The 23,328-nt window shown below is 42.4% G+C and overlaps 1 protein-coding gene across 1 annotated transcript; it reads right to left on the bottom strand.

Annotated features, from left to right (window-relative positions):
• Positions 1-5,150: 5,150 nt before the first annotated feature.
• On the bottom strand, positions 5,151-19,742 carry ZNF557 (zinc finger protein 557). The gene is given in 7 exon segments (XM_032394938.1): positions 5,151-9,965; positions 10,399-10,481; positions 11,315-11,410; positions 14,796-14,922; positions 15,509-15,597; positions 16,125-16,221; positions 19,672-19,742. Coding segments are annotated over 6 exon segments (1,203 nt in total). The 5' UTR covers positions 16,156-16,221; positions 19,672-19,742; the 3' UTR covers positions 5,151-9,188.
• Positions 19,743-23,328: the final 3,586 nt, after the last annotated feature.

A 23,328-nucleotide genomic window follows, 5' to 3' on the forward strand; every position in this document is an offset into this window, starting at 1 on the left:
GTTGTCTGCTGGGGGCTCACAACGGAGTCCCTCTGCCAGCACTCTCCTAGGTTTAAGGGAGCTGCTTTGCCCACAGTTATGCTCCCTTCCTTAGGGCAGCCACATCTGATGACTGGTTTATGTGGCATACGAAGCTCTGGCCCCTGTGCCTGTTAAGGGTTTGATTGTGTCTCCCCCAAACCCTCTAAAAAAAGATATGTTCAAATCCTAACCTCCAGTATCTCAGAATGTGACTTTCCTTGGAAATAAGGTCACTGTAGATGGAATTAGTTAGGGTGAAGTCATGCTGGAGTAGGATGGCCCCTGATCTGATATGACTGGTGTCCTTATAAAAGGGGAAAGTTGGACACAGGCACACAGAGAGAATGCCATGTGAAGACAAAGGCAGAAACTGGGACAACACACCTGCAAGCCAAGGTGTGGACAAGGAGCCAGAGATTTCCAGGGAACCACCAGGACCTTGAAGAGAAGCAAGGGACAGATTCTCCCTCACAACCTCAGAAGGAACCAACCCTGCTGACACCTTGATCTTGGACTTCCAGCCCCAGAACTGTGGGAGAATACATTTCTGTTGTTTAAGGCCCCCGTGGTCCTTCAGTACAGCAGCCCTAGTAAGCCAGTGGAACGTGGGACAACTCTGAAGAACCACCACAGTTAGAGTGCTCCCTGTGGGATCAGGGAAGGTTTTGGTTGCAGATGCACTGCAGTGTGATTTTCCCCTCTGCTCAGACCCACTTCCCTCCCTTACGGATGCTGATCCCAAGTTACCCCTGATAAAACTCCCCCATGTAAATAAACTAAACCCTTATCTCTATTTGTTGCTGTTAACAAACACTCCAATACTTAGTGGCTTAAAACAACAAACAGCTGTTATTTCTCACCATTCCATAAGCCAGGCCAGCACTAAATTAAATCCAGCCTTCTGTGTCTAACCAATGGCTTGGCTGGACTGGATGATTCAGGATGGTTTCACTCATCTGTCTGATGATGGCAGGCTAACAGATCTCAGAGTTTTTTCCTTAGGGAACCCAATCTACCACACCAAAGATGTTAGACATTAGGGAAGCTTTCATTGACAGCTTTCAAAAATGAATCAGAGAGGACAGTGAACTCTCAAAGGTCACACAGCAAGTTGCTTTGTTTCACTGTGCTCTGGTTGATGGACCTACAGGTACATTTGGCATTCCAGCATTAAGGAGAAACAAGGAGCTGAGGTTTCTTTGCTTTTTTAAAAGATTTTATTTATTTGAGAGAGAGAGAGAGAGAGGAAAAGAGAAAGAGAGGGTGAGTGGGAGGGAGAGAGAATCTGAAGGAGACTCCATGCTGAGTGCACAGCTGGATGCGGGGCTTGATCTCAAGATCGTGTGACCATGACCTGAGCTGAAACCAAGAGTCAGATACCCCACCTTGTGAGGTTTCTGAGCACAGTCCCTCCAGGGCTGCTCTGAGAAATACAGAATGCTGAACAGTAACCCATAGGGGAAGGAGAATGCAAAGCTCCCATGGTTAAGGGTATTCCTCTGGAATGGTTCACAACAAGACTTCAAAGTTAGAAATTTGTCAATTGGCTGGTTGTTCACCAGGCAGTTTGAGACAACTCATTAAACTTCCCTAAGCCTCAGTTTCCTCAGTTTTAGAAAAAGATAATGACAGAACTTCTACTGCAGGGTCATTCTGAGATTAAATTGGATAAGACTGGAAAAGCATTAAGCACTAAGCCTGGTAAATGGTATAAGCTCAATACAGGTAAGTAGCTTTATTAGTATTTTTATTATTATAAATATGCATTTTCAAGCCTCAGGGAATGAGTTCCATGATGTATGGGGTCATTTCATGAACCTCACATGGTGGACTGCTCAGGACGACCGTGTATTTCACAGATGTGACACCTGGGCTTCAGGGAGTTAAAGGAACATCACTGATCTTCCTTTCTGTCCTGTCATGTTGGGGAAAATAGCTGTTGGTGGATGCACTTTAGGATGACCCCCACCTCAATAATTCCCACTTCCTGGTGTCCACCACTTTGTATAATCCCCTCTCCCTGAGTATGGCAGGGTATGTGACTTCTTTTTCTCTATTTTTTAAAGATTTTATTTATTTATTTGTCAGAGAGAGAGAGAGAGAGAGAGAGAGCAAGCAAGCACAAGCAGGGGGAGCTGCAGGTGGAAGGAGAAGAAGACTTCCCGCTGAGCAGGGAGCCCGATGTGGGACTTGATCCCAGGACCCTGGGATCATGACCTGAGCTGAAGGCAGATGCTTCACCAACTGAGCCACCCAGGCGTCCCTGTGACTTGTTTCTAACTCATAGAACATGAAGAAGATGATGGAATGTCACTCCCATGATTATGGAATACTATATAAGAGTTCCTGTTAGCAGGTTGGAGAGAGATTTTACTGGTGGTGTTGAAAAGCAGACAATCCTATTGTGAACTGCCTATGAAAGGGGCCACATGAAGGGAACTGTGGCTGTTCCTAGGATCTGAGGGTGGCCTCCAGCCAACAGCCAGTATAAAACTGGTGTCACAAGTCTTACAACCACAAGGAAATTAACTTTGCCAATAACATGAATGAGCGTGGAAGCATATTCTTCTCCAGTCGAGCCTCCACATGAGAATGTGGCCAGCAGACACCTTGATTGCAGTCTTGAGAGCCCTCAAGACCTAGCTAAATGATGTGCAGACTCCTGGCCCACAGAAATTGTGAGATAATAAACGAATGTGTGGTTTTAAGTCGTTAAATTTGTTACACAGCAAAAGAAAACCATTAAAATAGCATAGTGACCTGATTTACAGTATTGTGCAGATGAAGAGTCATTTCATGTGTGGCACACAGAATGTCTTTGCTAAGTGTTAGATAATATGAATCACCGGCATCGACATCATCATGATTCTCCTGGTAGGCATCCTCCTGTGTCAGTCTTTTTTTAAAATATAGATCCTAGTTTTTCTTTTCTTTTCTTTTTAAAATTGAGATATTATTGACATGTAACATTATATTAGTTTCAGGTGTACAATATAATGATTTGATATTTGTATATATTGCAAAATTATCACAAGGAGTGTAGTTAAAATCCATCACTATATATACTTACTTTTTTTGCCATGAGAATTTAAAAAATTTACTTTCTTAGCAACTTTCAAATACACAATACAGTATTATTAACTATAGTCACCATGCTGTACATGACATCCCCATGACTTATATATTTTATAATTGGAAGTTTGCACCTTTTGACCCCCTTCACCTCCTGCCTCTGACAACCATCAATTTGTTCTCTGTATCTATGAACTGAGTTTTGTTTTTGTTTTTAGATTCCACATATAAGTGAAATCATATGGCATTTGTCTTTTTCTCTCACTTCACTTAGCATAATGCCTTCAAGGCCCATCTATATTGTTGTGAATGGAAAGATTTCACTCTTTTTTATGGCTGAATAATATTCTGTTTATACCTATACCACATTTTTGTTATTCATTCACCCATCAATGGACACGGGTTGTTTCGATATCTTGGCTATTGTGAATAATGTTGCAATGAACACAAAGGTGCCAGCCTTGTTTCTTCTACTGTCCCCTGCCCCCTCAGAGAGTGACCCACAGGTGCAAGATGCCACATGCACAAACCCCTTGCCTTGGGCTGTCCCAGCATGTATCCTTTAAAGATTCAGAAACAAAGCCCTGGATAAACTTGGAAGACTCCAACACCAACATTCCAGTGCCACCCTGTGAATCTAGTCACATTTGGCAAGTTATATTTTTCTAAGAATTTGTCCTAGAGCTCATTTGCTGAAGCTTCCCTGGTCTCTGATATTGGGGTAACGGGGGTCAGAAGCTGGGGTTCCTGTTGTTTCTGGTCTGGAGATCTGCGGGAGGGGTCACCGGATGGAGATCCTATTTTCTCTAGTTTGGGGTGAGTTTTGAGGCTAGGATAGGGCTCTATTTATCCCTAGTCACTTTCTGGGACTCCCTTTGTCTTGTTGGTATAGACTGGGTGGGTCACTGGGATTGGGCTCCCCATTCTCTACTGTTGCAGGGAAGCTGAAGGAGTCCCTTCTGGGCCTGCTGTCTTTTCTAGAATTGGAAGTGACTGGGGTGCTTGTTAGAATTTCCATCATCTCTGGTTTGGGAGGACGGAGGTGTTGCTTGTTTGGACTCCATCTTTTGTGCTTGGAGGTGAGTGGGGGATTACTATTTGAAATTCTGTTGCCTCTAGTGTTGGAGGAGGCTGGTAGTCTCTTGCTAGGGTTTCTGTCAGCTTGACTGTTGGATGCAGATTGTGAGCATCACTTGCTGGGGATTCCATAAGTTCTAATCTTGGTGGACAGACTGGGGGTCACTTGCTGTGCCTTCCATCATCTCTATGGGGGGAATCAGTTCAACAATTTCTAAAACCTTTTATTCAGAAAAATTTTAGATTTCCAAGAAAATTCTAAAACTATACAGGTTTTTTTTTTTTTAAATAGTCAATTATTATTTGTATTTACTCACATTTATGTTTCCTATTGATCTACATCCATAGGTCTCCACATGGAATGATTTTCCTTCAGCCCAAAGAACTCATTTTAGTGTGTCTTGAAGTGCAGCTGTTGATTAGTTCAGCTCTTAAAAAAATCCACTGGTAAACATTTTCATTTCATCTTCACTTTTGAAGAACATTTTGTCAAGTTATACAATTTTAGACTGAGCTTTTTTTTTTTTTCAATCTAATCCTTTAGATGTCATTTATTGTCTTTCTGTTTCTGTGGTTTCTTTAAAAAAAGTCATCATTAGTCTTATTATTCTCTTTTGAAAGTAATGTGTTCCTTTGGTTGCTTTGAAGCTTTGCAGTTTGCTTTCAGTTTTCCACAATTTGTCAATGTTTCCTTCATTTTTATTTTTTATTTATTTTAAAAAAGATTTTATTTATTTATGTGAGAGATAGAGTGAGTGGTAGGGAAGGGGAGGGAGAATCTGAAGCAGACTCCATGCTGAGCACAGTGGCCGACGTGGGGCTCGATCCCACAACCCCAAGATCATTACTTGAACTGAAACCAAGAGTTGGATGTTCAACTGACTGAGCCACACAGGTGCCCATTTCCTTCATTTAAAAAAAACATATTTTTCATAATTATTTTGAAGTCCTTGTCTGCTGACTCCAATACCTGGATTGTTTCTGGGTCAGCCTCTATTGACTTACACATTCATAATTGGTACTTTCTCCTGTTTCTTTGCATGCCTAGTATTTTTTTATTGTGTGCTGGATATTGTTAATGATACGTTGTAGAGGCTCTTGATTATTCTAATGATTAAGTTTTGTAATGGCAGGCAGTTACAGGACTAATGTATCACCTCGAGTTTTTAAATTTTGTAAGGGCAGGTTTATTTCAATTTTGCACTTACTCCTAAGGTGTATCTCTTCCTCTTAGTGCATGATACATATCATGGTGTGGCATTTCTAGGGTATTGGTTGAAATGGGTTTTCCCCAAGATCACTCCACTGTGGATGAGTCCAAAAACCAACCTCCAGTTCCTAGAATGTGTGTCCTCTGAAATTTCTGTGCCACTCTTCCCCTTTCAGTAGCTATTCTTGGCTAAGCCTCCTAGTGACTTTTCCTGCGTAGTTATAGGTAGTGTTTTTCAAAGACCCGAAGGAAATATTTAGGCAGGTTTTTTGGACTTCCCTGGGACTCTTCCTTCTCTATTAAAAGAGCATTTAGGTTGGCACCTGTGTTCTTTCAACAAGCACCCAGCACCTTTTGAGCATTTCTTTACTTTACTTTATGGCATCGCAAGATATGCCAGGATCATTTTATATTTTCTCTGCCCTAGCCCTGGAATTAACCACTTCTCCAAGGAGCCCTGGTTACCACCCCCCTTTTTTTGAGAATGGCATTTACAAACCTAGATCTAGGTGCCAGGTGTACTCATTGCTACTGAAGTGCCACCGCTTCTAGGTCTTCCTCTCTGCTGACAGAGGTTGAAAATATATGTATGTACCCACTTCAGGCATACGCATACCTCTGTGCTTATCTAGTTATGTGTCTATGTATGTATCTATCATCATCTTTCAAGAAACCCCAAGTTCTTACTTCTATCTCCAATTCCAATCCAACACCACAGGGTCCACTCTAGCCTTTCTCTTTCCTTGTTTGTAATGTCTCTGAGAGCAAGAAACTGGCTTTAAGGATCTACAACATATATACTTATTTGTCCAACCCTAGTATATACATAAAGTGGTTCAGAATTGCCAACCCATACCCTTGAGAGAAACAAATTTATTAACTCTAGTACAGGATTTCTGTACAGTTCTTTTTGCTTTTAGCCTTATAGCATCTGGTCAAAATACAGTTTTCCTAAGTAAGTTAGGTTTCTTCTCCATCCTCTTCAGTGTGGTTATGATATTCATTTGTAATACAGTTACGTTCATTTGTTATAGTCTGTATTCCATTTTGTGTTACCTCTGCTACCTGGTGATTGTATTTTGTTTTAACCTATAATAATATTCACTCTTTGTGGTTTAATGTTCCGTAAGTTTTGAAAAAATACAGAGAGATTTGTCATGCTATAGGACAGTACCAAAACTCCTGAATTCCCTTGTGCTATGCCTTTGTAGTTATCCTATCTTCTACCTCTTATCCCTAGCAACTACTGATTTGTCCTTCCCCACAGTCTTGTCTTTTCCAGAATGTCATACAATGGAATCATACAACATGTGGCTTTTTGTCTCTTTCACTTAGCGAATTGAGTTTTAAATTGAGGCATAACTTACATGCAGTGCAATGTACGGATCTTAAGTGTACAGTTTGATGCATCCTGCCAAATGCATATATCTGTGTAACTTACACTCCGATCAAGACATAAAACATTTTCTCACCCTGTGAAGTTCCTTCTTGTCCTTTCCCAGTCAATCCAAGCTACTGCCTCACATCCCTTGCCTCACACTTAGTTGCAACCCCTGTTCTCCACCCCCCTCCAGATTATTTTCTGCCTGTTCTAGAAATCTATGTAAATAGAATCATACAGTATTTACTTTTTTGTGTCTGGCTTGTTTTGCTTGGTATAATCCTACAATTAATTTTAATTAATTCACAATAAAAAATGAAATATATATATAGGGTTTCCTATATACCAGGCAGTCTCCCAAGTGCTTTACATATATTAATTAATTGAACCTTCAGTACAAGTTTACAAAGTAGGCACTCTCACTGTTAGCATTTTATAAATGAAAAAACTGGCACAAAGTGTTTGTTACTTGCCTGAGGTAACCAGGTGATTAAGCAGTAGGGTCTGGACTTGAACTCAAATAGTTTCTCTCCAGAGTCCATACTCTTTAATTGCTATGCAATAGAACACTGCCTCTGTACCAGGCGTGGCTATGGTACAGGATCTACAGTGATAAATCAAACACACAGTCCTTGCTTTCATGGTGTTCACAACATAGTGGGGGTTGGGATGGGGAATAAATATTAGTCAAATAAAGAGGTATATATAGAGTCAGTCAGATGGTGGTAAGTGCTATTGAGATGAATAACTCCCAATAAAGATAATAAACGTGGGAACTGGAGACTTGCTCACATATTTGGAGTGGGAATGAAAGCCTTTCAATTCAAGTGACATTTTGGCAGAAACCTAAGTAAACTGAGCGAGTGAGCTATGTAGCTATGTTGGGAATATCAGTCTAGGCATTACAGAGACCCTGATATTGAACTGTGCTGGGATGATGGGGCTACCGCAAGACCAGCGCAACTATAGTGTAGGAAGTAAACAGGAATGGTGGAAGGTGAGGTCGGCTCTGCAGTGGATCTGAATTGTTTGGGGCCTTGTAGAAAATGGTAAAGACCCTTCATTATATTCTCAGTACACTGGTGTATCACTATAACAGAACAATTGCAGGCAGGGTGTAGGGAAACAAAAAAGGGATAGTGCATATTCAATGACTGGAAGAAGAACAAGGAAGGAGAGGACAGAGGAGGGAGTGATTATTGAAAATTTGGGGCATGGTAGGAAGAGGGGAGAGGGCTGCACTACAGGGACTGAAAAGTGGCCAAGTGTAGCATCCAGAACCCAATTCTCCTGCAGGGATATGCTGTGGGGTGGACTCACTCTCCTCTATCCCTCTGATCTCCCACCTGGGCTCCCCACTGACCAACCCAAACAGAAGCCTGAGGTATATGAGCCCACTGATATAGTCCATTAACCTCTCGAGGCACAGAGCAGGGAAGAGTAAAGTAGAGTGGAGAGTGCCAATTGTTTCCTTCCATATTCCTTATATACAGTGTTCTGTACAGTGTGATTTCTTATGTATGTCTTAAAGGATGAGTGTCTTCTGAAGAGTTTTCCATTTTGATGATATTCATAGGGTTTTCCCTTCGTGTGAATTTCATGTGATTCACAAGATACCACGAAAGGCTTTCCTTTAGCCAATGCATTCCTCCTGTTTCTCCCCAGTTGGTAATTTTTTTTACTTCTGTGAGAGTTTGAGGTAAAAGTTTTACCACAAAGTCGGCACTTATAGGGTTTCTCTCCACAGTGAGTTAACATTTGGGCTATTGAATGGTATTCCATATTGACTGGATTAGAAGGAGGATCTGCTGATAGCTTTTCTTCACTGAGTCATGATCGATCTCCAAGATGGTTCCCAGTGTTTTCTGTCTCCTTGTATCCATATCTTGTGTAGTTCCCTCCCACACTGTCAGAACCAGTGTGGGTGACCAACACAATACAGATGAAGAGAATATATCCTGCGGCTAGGTCATAAAAGACATTATGGCTTCTGCATTGGCTCTTTTGGATCACATTATTTGGGGAGAACTTGCTGCCATATTATAAAGACACTCATCGCTGCAGAGAGGCTTACATGGCAAGGAACCATAGGTCCCATGCCAACAACTGGCACTAGTTTGTCAGGCATGTGAATAATCAATCTTCAAAGTGGACCCTTCAGTCCTAAAGACTTCAGGTGACTGCAGTTCTAGTCGACATATTGGTTGCAACCTTGTGAGGGAACTAGAACCAGAATTACATAGCTAATCCATTTCTGAACCCCTGACCTACATAAATTGTGAGATAATAAATGTTTGTTGCTTTAAAGCACTAAGTTTTGGGGCTAATTTGTTATGCAAAGATAATTTCTACATCCAGCATGAGTTCCCAAGATGTCAGAGGGATGAGAAACCAATGAATGCTTTCCCATAGTCGCTGCATTCCTATCTACCTATTATGAATTCTCTTGTGCACAGAAAGGTAAGAGTTACTGCTGAAAGATTTCCCACAATGATTACATTCGTAGGGTTTTTCTCCAGTGTGAATTCTCACATGTTTCTTAACAGATGAGAGATTATTAAACGCTTTCCCACAGTCACTACATTCATAGGGTTTCTCTCCATTATGTATTCTCTTGTGCACAGTAAGAGAAAAACTATTGCTGAAGGATTTTCCACACTGATCACACTCATAGGGTTTTTCTCCAGTATGAGTTCTCACGTGCTGGGTCAGATGTGAGCTCTTCCTAAAGGCTTTCCCACAATTGTGGCACTCATAAGGTTTCTCCCCTGTATGAATTCTGTTGTGCACGGTAAGGGAAGACCTCGTGCTGAAGGCCTTGCCACACTGATTACATTCATAATGATTCTCCCCAGTATGAACTCTCTTGTGCCTTTTGAGGATACATCTAGTACGGAAGACATGAAAACACTGATTACATTTGTAAGGTTTTTCTCCAGTGTGAATTCTCACGTGCAGTCTAAGGGAAGAGGGATTACTGAAGGCTTTCCTGCAGTCAGTGCATTCATAGGGTTTCTCCCCATTATGTATTCTCTTATGAACAGTCAAGTAAGAACTACTGCTGAAGGATTTGTCACACTGATTACAGACATAGGGTTTTTCTCCAGTATGAATTCTCTTGTGCTGAGTGAGGTTAGATTTTGTGCTGAAGACTTTAAAGCACTGATTACATTCGTTGAGTTTCACTTCAAGATGATTTCTTTCCTGTTGATTAAGAGATGAATGATAACTATAATTTATAGTATTTTTAATATTCAGTGCTATCGTAGGAATTCTCTCTCCCAGGAATTCTGTTATATATAACATTATAATTTGGCATTTTTGCTACTTTGAGTGATTAGAAGTTAAAAAAGATGGCTGTGGTGCCACAAGTCTTTATCATATTCAGAGAACAGTTTTCTGATAGGTTTAACACCAGTTCATGTTTGAAATCTTTAATATCTGAGTCACATTTATGGAAACAATTATGGAGATGCCCAGGGAAGAAATAACTGTGAAATCATTTTTCTCCAAATTCACAATAGTTTCATGGTATCTCTTCAGAGGCCACTCTCTCTTGGGAGAATGACTCTCTTGGTAACTTTGTAGTTTTTCTAATTTATGGCATATTCCTACTGTGGAAAATTAGAAATCTTACCATTTTTACACCTTCATATTGTTCTTTTCTAAAAACATGCTACTTAGAAGTTAACCCTTTGGCTTTAAGTAGAGTCTCCAAATCTGAAACAAATTGAAAAGAAGTTTAAGTTTGTGGAGAAAATAAAAGATAAAATGCACATATTACTGAAGGCAGACCTTAAAGGATTAGCGTTTTTCAGGAGGTTTGCAATGAAAGGGACACAGGTATGACAATTTAGGTATTTTTAAAAGATTGTATTTATTTCAGAGAAAGAGAGATAGCAACAGAGATAGCGAGAAAGAACACGAAGCCTGAACCGAAGGCAGACGCTTAACCGACTGAGCCACCCAGGTGCCCCAATTTTAGGTATTTTTAAAAGACTCTAGGAAGAGGGTGCCTGGGTGGCTCAGTCGTTAAGCGTCTGCCTTCGGCTCAGGTCATGATCCCAGGGTCCTGGGATCGAGTCCCACATCGGGCTCCCTGCTCGGCGGGAAGCCTGCTTCTCCCTCTCCCACTCCCCCTGCTTGTGTTCCTGCTCTCGCTATGTCTCTCTCTGTCAAAAAAATAAATAAAATCTTTAAAAAAAAAAAAAGACTCTAGGAAGATTGAGATTGAGGCTGACAGAAGAAGGAATCGTCAGGAATGTAAAGTGGGATGGAGCTCACGTGAAACTTACATTTAAGAAGAAAAAGAGACATGTCTTTTTTCTTCCTCTAAGGCTGAAGTAAAGTGTGAAGTGATGAACAGAGAATTTAAGAGGAAGCAAAGAAGGTACACAAGGAGGCTTATCCTAAATGCTTTTGATCTTGTCAGGAAAAAAAAAGGGCATTTTACAAAGTTCCCTGAGTGACATTTCCTAATGTAATACTCCAAACTCCCAAGCCACAGGCCAGACATATTCCTCACTAGGACTCACAATCTACCTGGTGCTCACCTGGAAAGTTGCCTGGGAGAATTCTGATTTCCTCTGTAATCACTTTATCTTCTTGCTCCAATTCAGACACCAGACCAGGTTTATCAACTTGATTTCCTATACATAAAGAAAGGACGTAGTATGTAGGGGGACTCTACAGGGGAAAATGAGCCCCACCATGAAACTGAAGCCCCTACTTCTGAAGATAAGCAGGTGTGGCTTTAGGAACAATGGGATAATTATCCCTAAATTCTAATAAATATAGTAGTTCTCTTTCATAGTGAAAAAAAAAAAAAATGAAAGTATCCTCAGTCGATACCCACGGTGCCTGGGGGAATAACTAGTACCAGAAGCTAATACCCAAGCTCAAACACATATTTAAAAGCTCCAAAACTTTTATGCATAGAGAATATAAAGTCAGGGCCAGGACTAGATCTTCAGTTCATAGGGCAGGCATTAGAGTGTAAGCTCCATGATAGTAGGGACCACATCTGTCTTGTTCACCACTCTATTCCCAATTCCTAGCACAGGCCTAGGAACATAAAGGTGCTCAAGAAAGACTTCTGAGAAGTGATGTCAGCAAAAATGGTGGAGTCGGGACCTCTAAAGTCTAACCTCCATACACACACACACACACACAAGCAAATTAACAGGTAAAAACTGTTTGAATTACTAAAACTCTAGGAAGTGATCAAGAGCTTACAGCAACAAGGAAAATGCTTAATCAAGACAAACAGCTGAATCTGTAAGAGAGCTTTGTGACATTTTAGCTGATCCTCACCCTATCCTCCGTCCCACCCCAGCAAGCATTTTGAAGACAACAATCTGTGCTCTTAGTACTGGTAGAAGTAGGACAAATCTTATTTTCAAAGAAGTGTGATTGTCTGTTTTGACCTTCCTGGTGGCTCCCAGAAGGACTGGCTCACAGGGCTTGCCTTTATTTCGTTTAACTCCAAACTCTCCCGGAATTGAAGTGGCTATGGGGGCGGAGGGCTGGGGCATGTACTGACTACATTTAAATGTATTAGCTACTGCTGCTTGGGGCAAGGGAAAATCACTAAAGCACACATAAGACTAGCCAAAAAGTCTCAGAGGGAAAGCAGGGAACAAGATGCTTTGGGGGAAAGGGGCTTTGAAAAGCTCTCACAGTCCTAGGAATATAGAACATGTACATACCCATGGTTGGGTGTACGCTCAGAAAATATCTGAAAAGGCACTAAGCCTTCACCTTTGACTGACCTTCAGGCTCTACACAAGCAGTAAGTGAAGGCTAAGGCAGAGTTGTAAACTGTTTGAGTTTTGAAGGCATGCTCCTATATACACAGAGACCATCTGCAAAGACTGGGAGTTTTGGAGTTCCAGGCATTTAAGGAAACCTCTGATAAATCACTAGCTGACCGTTAACTTAACAAAATAGAGATTGCAGTGGCCACACACGACAAATACAGACATTACAAAATTAGTTCAGAAAATGTCACCAAACAATACTAACTAGAACAAGCAACAACAATAAACCTTGGGGATAGGGGAATCTCTGACTTACAGAACTGTCCTAACATTCCAAACGTTTTTGGAGTTTTCAACAAATTATGAGGCATGCAAAGAAACAAAAAAGCATGACCATTACAGAAAAAGGAAATTAAGAAACACTGTTCCTGAGGAAGAGACTTACTAGACCAAGATTTCTTCTTTTTTTTTTTTTTAAAGATTTTATTTATTTGACAGAGAGAGACACAGCAAGAGAGGGAACACAAGCAGGGGGAGTGGGAGAGGGAGAAGCAGGATTCCTGCTGAGCAGGGAGCCCAATGTGGGGCCCAATCCCAGGACCTTGGGATCATGACCTGAGCCGAAGGCAGATGCTTAACGACTGAGCCACCCAGGCGCCCCAAGACCAAGATTTCAACTATTTTAAGTACATGCAAAGAGCTAAAGGAAACCATGAAAAAGGATTCTCAACAAATAGTGAAAGAAATTATAAAACAGAACCAAACAGAAATTTTGGAGTGGAAAGTACAATAAATTAAAATGAAACATTCACTAGAAAAGTTTATCATCAAACTTGATCTTGTGGAAGAAAGAATCAGTGAACTTGAAGACAGGTCAATTGAGATTGCCCAATTTGAAGAGCATAAGAAACCTGTGGGACACCATCAACCAACCAACATGTGCATAATAGAGTTCTTGAAGGAGAGGAGATGGACAAAGGGGCAGAAACAATATTTTAAAAAGATAAATGGCCAAAAAATTCCCCAAACTGAAGAAAGTCATGAATCTACATATCCAAGAAACTTAATGAACACCGAAGAGGATAAACTCAAGGAGACCAAATTGAGACACATTATAATCAAACTGTTGAAAGCTAAAGACTAAGAGAGTATCCTGAAAGCAACAAGAGAATTTTTAGTTCATCACATATATGGGATCACCATCAATCAGATTAACAGCTGATTTCACATCAGAAATTGCAGAGGCCATAAAGCAGTGGGATGACATATTCAGAGTGCTGAAAGGAAAAAACCTCTGTCATTCATTAATTCTATATGCAGCAAAACTATCCTTCAAGAAAGTGAGAAGACAATCCATAGAATGGGAGAAAATATTTGCAAATCATCTATTTGATGAGGGTCCAGCATCCTGAATATATAAAGAATTCTTACAACTCGACAATAAAAAGGCAAACAACCCCAGCCCTCTCAAAGTGGGCAAAGGACTCAAATACACATTTTCCCAAAGAAGATATACAAATGGTTAACAAGCACATGGAAAGAGGACCCATCTTATTATTCTTTAGGGAAATGCAAATAACCAAGTGTTCCCACATTGTTGGTGGGAATGTAAATGGTGCACAGGTACCATGGAGAAAAGTTTGGAGGTTCCTCAAAAAGTTAAACATTGAATGACCATATGACCCAGGAATCCCACTTCTAGGCAAACGTACAAGAGAACTGAAAACAAATGTTCAGGCAAAAACATACATGAATGTTCATAGCAGAGCACAGCACTCTTCACAGTAGCCAAAAGGTGGAAACAACTCAAATGTTCATCGACTGATGAGTGGGCACAGAGAAAGTGGTATATACACACCATGGAATAACGTTCAGCCAGAAAAAGGAATAAAGTTCGACACATGCTACAGCATGGCTGAACCTTGAAAACTTTATTCTAAGCAAAAGAAGTCAGATACAAAAGGCTATATATTGTATGACTCCATTTATATGCAATGTCCAGAACAGGTAAAACCAGAGACCGAGAGTAGATCCATGGTAGCCAGTGGCTGGAGTAGGTGGGAAAGGGAGTGGCTACTTAATGATTATAGGGTTTATTTTTGGTGCAATAAATGTTCTGGAATTAGAGGTGGTTGCACAACACTGTGGCATTACTAAAAATCACTGAATTATACATTAAAAATGTTTTCTGTTCTGTGAATGTCACATGAATTAAAAAAAGAAAAGACTTATTACCTGAGTCATTAAATAAATGCAGGGCTGAGGTGGGGCTTACCCAGCGATGCCAGGTTCCTGCAGTTCTCCCGCATCACGTCTCTGTACAGTGTTCTTTGAGAAGGGTCCAGCAGTGCCCACTCCTCCTGCGTGAACTCCACGGCCACATCCTCGAAGGTCACCAAGTCCTGAGCCGTCACAAGCATCATGGCTTAGCCAAGGACCACCCCCACCAAGTTGATAGGAGGATGACAGGACTAGGGACAGGAAACCCCAAGCACAAGATGTATGGGCAGGGTTCTGAGCTCTGCTCTCCACTGCTCCTGGGCTTAGCCTGCAGGGCTCCTCTCCTGCCTACTGACGCCCACTCCCAAGGTGAAATGTACCTTTAACATGTAGGTGAGTCCCTTATTCCAGTGAGACCGTGGAATCCTGCAGTCTTATTTCCCTCGATCTCAGGGCTGAGCATAGGCCGGGGACATGGCAGATGTCAGAGATACTCCCCAGTGGCCATCACCAGTTGCTTGAATATAGGACACAGTCATGTCTTTCCTTTAAAACTAATAATAATGTAATGTATAAAGTGACTCTGGAGGAAGTTAGGAAAATATAGAAAATGTTGATAAACACTGACAATCCTTTATCTACCACCAGATGCCCGGAGATCCTGGAATGCCTGAAGACCTGGCTTGGCTGTGGGGCTCCAGGCCCTGAAAGGTAAGTCCAACTTTTGGTCAAAAGAATAATTATTTGGGAAAAAAATATGTGACTCACCGGTAACCAGCTTGTCAGGAAGCCATGAACCAACCCTTCCTCCTCTGTGCATCCTTTTTGAGGAGAGGCTGAGTACAGGGAAGACTGAGCTGGAGAAGAAATGAGTCGGAAGAGTCCAGGATTGCTCTATATTCTAGCACTCACCAGTTTGGAGGCTTCCTCACCTACCTGTAATTGACCATACCCCAACACACACACACACACACACACACACACACACACACACACACACACAGCTTTCACAGGACAACAGAGCAGAGCCCTGTCTCACCAGGGCCAGAAAACAGGGCCAAGGCTCTTACTGCACTGGAGGAAAAGATGATAATTCCCATTTCACAGATGAGGAAATTGAAGTTCAAGGGACAGCACTGTTATTTTATCAAGTTTATAGAAAGAATTTGAGGTAAATTCAAAGGCTCTCCCATATTCACGACACAGGTGAGATCTCCACAGACACACTCAAACCACCAACACCCCAAATCCCAAGAACCACATGGGGTCCTGGTGACCCCCGGGCATTCGGGGCTCTACTCCCGCCTCCCTGCTCAGCCCCTCCTTTCCTGCTCTGTGGTGCAGGGGCCTTTAACGCTTGGATTTTGAGGGCCCCCCAACTTACCACAAGTGGGGGAGAGAACCATGGCCGCCATCCTGTGACTCAGACAGAGAACCCGGACACTCCTCCTCTCGTCCCCACAGTGCACGCAGGCCAGGCTCTGGAAGAAATGGGAAAACAGGAAGCTTTCACAGCCTTTCTCCCTCTCCAGGCTACTGAGGATGAATGGGTCTCAGCCTGCCCACCGTGTCCTCCTTTAAATGCAAGTGGGGTCTCCAATCCTGGGTCTTTACTTTGCTTACTAGCATGTGGTGAACGGAGGGCATGTGAAAAACTTGTCCTCTTCTGTCCTAACTGGAACAACCAGCACAAGCCTGTGTCACCCCCATTTAAATCCTCAGCTTCACCGAGTCTCAGGGCACATCCTTCCCATCCAAGCGGTTGTCACAAACACATTCCCAGCTACGACCCCTTTACCAAATAGAGATGCTGGCACCTGCCTCCCATTAGTCTTTCGATCTCCAGTCCCACTGCCCTCGGATAATATCAGAGGGCGTGAGGATGACCCTCACTGTTACGAGTTGGTCCCCATCCACGTTGGCCGCACCTTCCATCGGCACCACCCTAGACTCTGTCATCACCTGACCCTGTTCTACCATCTAGAACAACAGGTCAGAAATGTCTCTCTGAACCCAGCCTCCCAAACCTCGTCCTTGTCCACTCAGTTGTTCTCAACCACACAAAGGACTCAGTCCAGCCATTCTCCTGCCTCCTCAGGCACTCCCTGTTTGATGTTTACAACATCTAGCCATTTCCTAAATTTATTACTAATGAGAGTTTGTCAGAAACTGATATATCTCTAAATTTAAGCTAAGTTTATTTAAATTAGGGTGTTCTATTAACCATTTTTCCTGCTGCTTAGAAAAGTAACCCTCACAGAAAGATTACTTTCATATTATGGTGACATCCATGTGTTACAGTGACATTTCAGTAGAATGCCCACACTTCTTTAATTTAATTCCTACAAGAAGGGGAAATATTACTGGCTTTTCAATATTTCTACCTTAACTGGGTTTTGCCATGATAAAAAAAATAATAATTGTTGGACTGCTATTCAACTACTCAGTAATAGGTTGCTGTCTTTATTATAAATCCATATTCCTGATATTGAGCCGTTTTTACCAATATGTTGGCTTAACAGTAAATAAACATATGTGGGAATGCAGTGTTTTTAGTAGTGAAATAAATCTATCATAAGGGCAGGTTTCCTTTTGTTTCCACCTAGTCTCTCCCTGATCACTGGCAAAGTGTTTTCAACCCTTGACTCATTTCCTCGCATCCCACTTACTCCTCAACTTGGGACACTCTGGTTTCAACCATTTCAAGGACACCACCCTTGGTAGAATCACTGGTGATCTTATTCATAATGACAGAGATGCAGATTGCAACTACACTGATACTATTTCTTATCTGTCAGATCAAGAAAAACCCTTTATTGGAAAGTCTGTCCGGAAAGGCACTCTCATACACTGCTGGGGTGCAATCCTACAGAAGGAAATTTGTCATCATCACGCAAAACTGTGAAGATGTTTACTTCTCCGTCAATCCCACTTGTAGGAATCTTTCTCAAAGATACGGAAATATTAAAACCGATGTCTAAGACTATTTACTGTGACAATATATATAATAGCGAAGGACTAAAAGCAACACAAATGACCATCTATAGGGAACTGGTTGAATAAACTAGGGGATATCCATACAGTGAAGAATCATGCAGCCATTACAGAATGAGATGATCTCTAGGTATTCATAGAGATTATTATCCCCAATAAATATAAGGAGAGAAAAAAAATCAAGGTACAAAACAGTATATGGAATGTTCCTTTTTATAAGAAGGGAAAGGCCAGGAGAGACACATATGTATGTATATATATGTGCATATATATATTTTGCATATATACATTTATAGACACATATAGACAGATACATACACAGATACACATACCCACTTGCTTCTAAATGCAAAAGAAATACTGAGAGAATAAAACAAATGAATATAAATGGTGACCAATGAGGGCAGGAGAATAACTGAGAAGAAGAGACAGGAATTATAGTTAGAATTCCCTGAACATGTCTTATTAGAGAATTTTGGCTTTGGAATCATATTTAAAAAAATACAACTGCAATCCTCAAAACTGAAAACAAACAACAAGAGAAACCTAATTGCTCATCAATTTGGAAACACGACCACAACAGTCTGAAAAAACAATACCTTCCTATGACTTTAAAACAAAGTATATTGCTAATTCTGCCAGTTTCCTACTGATGGACATTTGTGTTGCTTCTCATCTTTTGCTGCTGGAAATAATGCTCCCACAAATAATCTCATATTGTTTTGTATTTTGGGAGGTTGACACTCAGAATATATTTCCAGAAGTGGGGTTGCTAGATATGGGCAGCAATGTTTCTGAGTGTCATTTTTTATATACAGGGAAGGAGAGTACCATTAAGTAAATAAATCAATGTTGTTAGGAGTCAATATTTTTAGTGTAACATATAAAAATTAACATAAAATCCAAAAAGTTAAGGAAAAAAAAAAAACACTGCAAAATTAAAACTGAATTAGAAATACCATGTTAAACTCACGATTTAAAAAACATATATTTCCGCGGGCACCTGGCTGGCTCAGTCGGTGGAGTGTGTGACTCTTGATCTCGGGGTTGTAAGTTTGAGCCCCACCTTGGGTGTAGAGATTACTTAAAAATAAAATTTTAGGGGCACCTGGGTGGCTCAGGTGGTTAAGCATCTGCCTTAGGCTCAGGTCATAATCCTAGGGTCCTGGGATGGAGCCCCAGGTGGGCGGGCTCCCTGCTAAGTGGGGAGTCTACTTCTCCCTTTCTGTCTGCCCCTCACCCCTGCTCATGGTCTCTCTCTCTCAAATAAATAAATTAAAAAAAAATCTTTAAAAAATAAAAATAAAACCTTAAACAATAAGAACAACCTCTCACCCGCCCGGCCAAAAACACACATATAGTTCCTAGCTAAATCCAGGGAAAGGTCCTAGAAGGAATGTTACTCAAGGGGCACTTACTTAGCACACCCAGTGTCTAGATCTTGGTTTTTAATACTATTCGCCATTACAAGGAGCAAAGTATGAACTAATAATGGAAAAATCTCCAGTATATGTTAAGGGACAAAACGCAACACAAAAACTCATACAGGACTACAATGTTTTGTGTAAGTAAAGTGGAAACAAGAATACATTTGCTTGTATTCACTTGAAAACCTGGAAGGATAAGAATGCACGATAAACCACTAAAAGCAATTACCTATATAGGTCCCTAAGGGAAGAACAGGATGGAAGAACGGGGGGGGGGGGAAGATTTTCTAACATAGACCTTTTCGTATCATCTTAGTTTTGAACCAAATGCAAAGAAAAACTTTAACCAGAATTTCCGACAAGTATTTTCTAAGAAAACTGAGTAATTTAATTTTTAACCCTCACTCTTAGTGACCCCTGGTGTCGCTTGCCCACAGGAAGGGCCCATTGGCAGTTCTGCGCAGCGGAGGCTGCTGGAACCTGTTGATACAATTTCCACGGGGAGCTCACCTGGCCACACGGAAATCCACGGATCCCTGAGAACAGGTGGAGCCTGAGGCTGGTTTCCACGCAAACTCGGAACCAGAGAGATGCTCTTCTTGCCTTGGGGCGGGGGGGGGGGAGGCACGAAGATTGCTTTTGAGGCCTTTATAGGAAGTAATAGTTGTTGGATAGAAAGACCGCCCATTCACCATTTTTAAAATTTACTGATTCAAGGTGCAGCGAGAGCCGAAGTTGCTGGTTCCCCAGCCGTCCGCTCCCAAGGGGGAGAACGCGGCGTCAGGCTGTGCGCATTCGCCTCGCTCGCTCATTTCGCGGGATGGAGCTTCTGCGGCTGGTCGCTGGGGGGAGGGGGGGCCCATCGGCTAAGTGACTCCGCTGACTTTGAACCGATTTCCACAGCTGGTGCAAGACCTCGGACGCGGAAGGCCCTGCAGAGAGCAGGAGGGTTTCCCAACCTTGGCACTGCGGACACCGGGGCGGGGTGACTTTTTGTCGCGGGGGCGGTCCCGTGCATCGGGGGATGCTGAGCAGCATCCCCGGCCACTACCCTCTAGAGGCCGGTGTGTGATATGTGACAACCCCACTGTCCCCAGACAGGGCGGGAAGTCCGGGGGTGGGGGGAGAGGGGGGCAGAGTGGCCCCCAGGTGAGGTGACGGGGACCGTGCTTTCTGAGGGGCACGGCGCGGCCGGACCTCCAGGCTGACCTGAGCAACAGCCTGAGGCCCCCGGGGACGGACGGAGGGACACCGGCGTGACCGGGGACTGCCCGAGGCCCAGCCCCTCCTGGGCGGGACGCGAGATCCCGGGCTCGCGGATCCCCGGCTGCGGCTCGGACCTGCCGGGCAGACCCGCGGCTCCTCCTCGGCCGCGCCCCCGCCGCACTTCCGCTTCCGGCTTCGGGCTCGCGGCGGCCGAGGGGGGCGGTCGGCGATTCCGGGCTGAGGCGGGGGGCGGGGGGCGGCGGGGGCGGGCCTTGGGGGACACGAGGGGCGGGGCCCGGGCCTAGCGGAGCGGTGGCAGCGAGCGGAGGAGGGGAGGAGGGGAGGCGGCGAGGGGCGGCGGGCCTCGCGGGGCGGCGGGGAGGGAAGGGGAGGGGAGGGGCCGGGCCTCAGACCGGGGTGCTTAGTTTGCTTAGTTTGCTTAGTTTGCTTAGTTGACAAATAAAAATCAATGAGGGGAGGGCTCCCGGGGGGCTCGGTCTTTGAGCATCTGCCTTCGGCTCAGGTCATGATCCCCGCGTCCTGGGATCGAGCCCCGCATCGGGCTCCCTGCTTCTCCCTCTCCCACTCCCCCTGCTTGTGTTCCCTCTCTCACTGTGTCTCTCTCTGTCAAATAAATAGATAAAATCTTAAAAAAAAAAAAAAAAATCCATGAGGGGAATATGGAAAAGGGATACACCGAAGGGATCTCTAACTTTAGTTACTGGAGAAAAAAAAAAAAAAATCAACAAAAGTAACCGATGGAGGGAGGAATACAGTGGGTGCAGAGACAATCCTTGTATAAATGGAAGCTTAGTATGTGATCAAGTTAGCGTTTCCAATGAGCTGGGAAATGAGGATTTAATAATGGTTTGAGGAGAATATAGGACACATTTAAAAAAATTAAGTATTCAGGAAGAAATTCCAAATATATTTGAAAGGTAAAATTAAAACCTCTAAAGGAGTCAGAAGAAAACACGAAAGGACAGATGTATACCCGAGGTAATTTTACCCAAATGGGAATCTTTATAGTAACTGTCACTTGATAAAAGAAAACAGAAGGTGCGATGGAGGATGGCCTGAATATTTCTAAGTTACGAAGTGAGTGTTTCAGGCTAGAGAGGTGGCAGGAGAGAGAATGTGCTTACTGAATATGTAATAGTGGAAGAAATAGCTCGATTAGACAGGAAAAACTTTGAGGATAGCCCTTAATCCAAAGTAGAACTCCTGTTTGTGAGCCTTGATGGCTAAGGGAGGTGGACATAGGGACTCTTAAAATAGAGCAGAGAAGTTGGTAAACAGATAAAGAGATAAAGATAATAGTTTTGTAATATCTGAGTGAAAAACCAGAGTGATGTTTATTGTTTAAAGACCTAAAAATGTGGTAGAGACTTCTGAGATAAAACCTAAGAATGCCTGTTTCTCCTGGAACCTATTTTATTATTCCTTAAATCTTTTGAAGAGTGCTTGATGGGTCTTAATCAGAATGATCAGCACTTTGGGGCAGAGATGCTGCCTAGGAATCTAGCACTTGAAGCCAAGATGGAGATCTCCACCGGCACCATGAACTTGCCCTTGGCGCTGTGGTAGATGGGGAGGAAGGTGACTCAGACACTGCAGAACACGTTTCTCTCTTCTAGCCCTTCACCACCCTCAACTCCAACACACACACACACACACACACACACACACACACACACACACACACCCCACCAACAGCAAAAGCATCACCAATACCAACACCAACAATGGGTACGTGGATTACACAGAGGGGCAAAAGATGTGCTGCAAATTAGGAGAACGAAAGATGAAGACGGGCCTCCTAACAACTGTCTTTTAGGCTCAGTATTTTACCTGTAGGCTTGAACTACCTATTAGACTTTTTTTCTGTTTGGGGAGACAATAAACTATTTAAACCCTGACTCCAGAAAAGCAAGACTCCACTTGCAGCCATAGTTTCGGAGCTGTTGTTTGACAAGTTTGGGACACACATGGTCCTATATTTCTCCCTCATGTTTTATCAGAAATGTCAGGGTTTATGATCTAGTTATATAAAGCAATATACAATTTTCCTTATTACAGAAGTTATGTGATCATTTTACTAGAAAAGCAGGTAAACATGGAAAGAAGGGGCACCTGGGTGGCTCAGTCAGTTAAGCGTCTGCCTTCGGCTCAGGTCATGATCTCAGGATCCTGGGATCGAGTCCCGCATTGGGCTCTCTGCTCAGTGGGGAGCCTGCTTCTCCCTCGCCCTCTCCCTGCATGTTTTTTCTCTCTCTCTCTCTCTCTCTGTCAAATAACAAAATAAAATCTTAAAAAGAAAAAAAACATTGAAAGAAAAAAAATGAAAACTAAGTCAACTGTAAGTTCATCTTTAAAAGATAGTCACTATTGACATTTTGGTGCATCCTCTTCTAGACAATTTTCCTGCTATATTTATAAACAAACTAATTCACAGCACTGATATTGCATAATAACTAAACTTAGTTTTTGCTCAAAAATAGACTGAACTTTTCTCCATATTCATAAATATGTGATTTTTAATGTCTGGAGTCCTTTGAATATATCACAGTTACTTTAACCAGCATCCTCTCAATACTTGGGATTTTGGAAAGTTTTCAGTGTTATACATAAGGTTGTAATGAACTTCAGGGTGCTTCCATTTCTGCACATTTTTTGGATTATTTTCTTTGGAGAAGCCCCAAGAAAAGGAATTTCTAGACAGAGGGTATGCTTAGTTTAAGATTTCTGATAAATAGATTTCTAAATGGCTGTTTTAGTTTATATTCCCATCAGGAATGAAAACTAGTGTGACTGTGTTCCCATACTTTCTTCACAAAAGGGTATTATCACTATTTTTAATATTTGCAAATGGTTGAAGGCATTTCTTCGAGGGTAAATGTACTTTAATGTATTCACAGGTGAGTTGTATTTCCTCTCTGTCCACTTTTTATTCTTTAACTC

This window comes from Phoca vitulina, unplaced genomic scaffold, assembly GCF_004348235.1.
Source record: "Phoca vitulina isolate PV1807 unplaced genomic scaffold, GSC_HSeal_1.0 scaffold81, whole genome shotgun sequence".
NCBI lineage: Eukaryota > Metazoa > Chordata > Mammalia > Carnivora > Phocidae > Phoca > Phoca vitulina.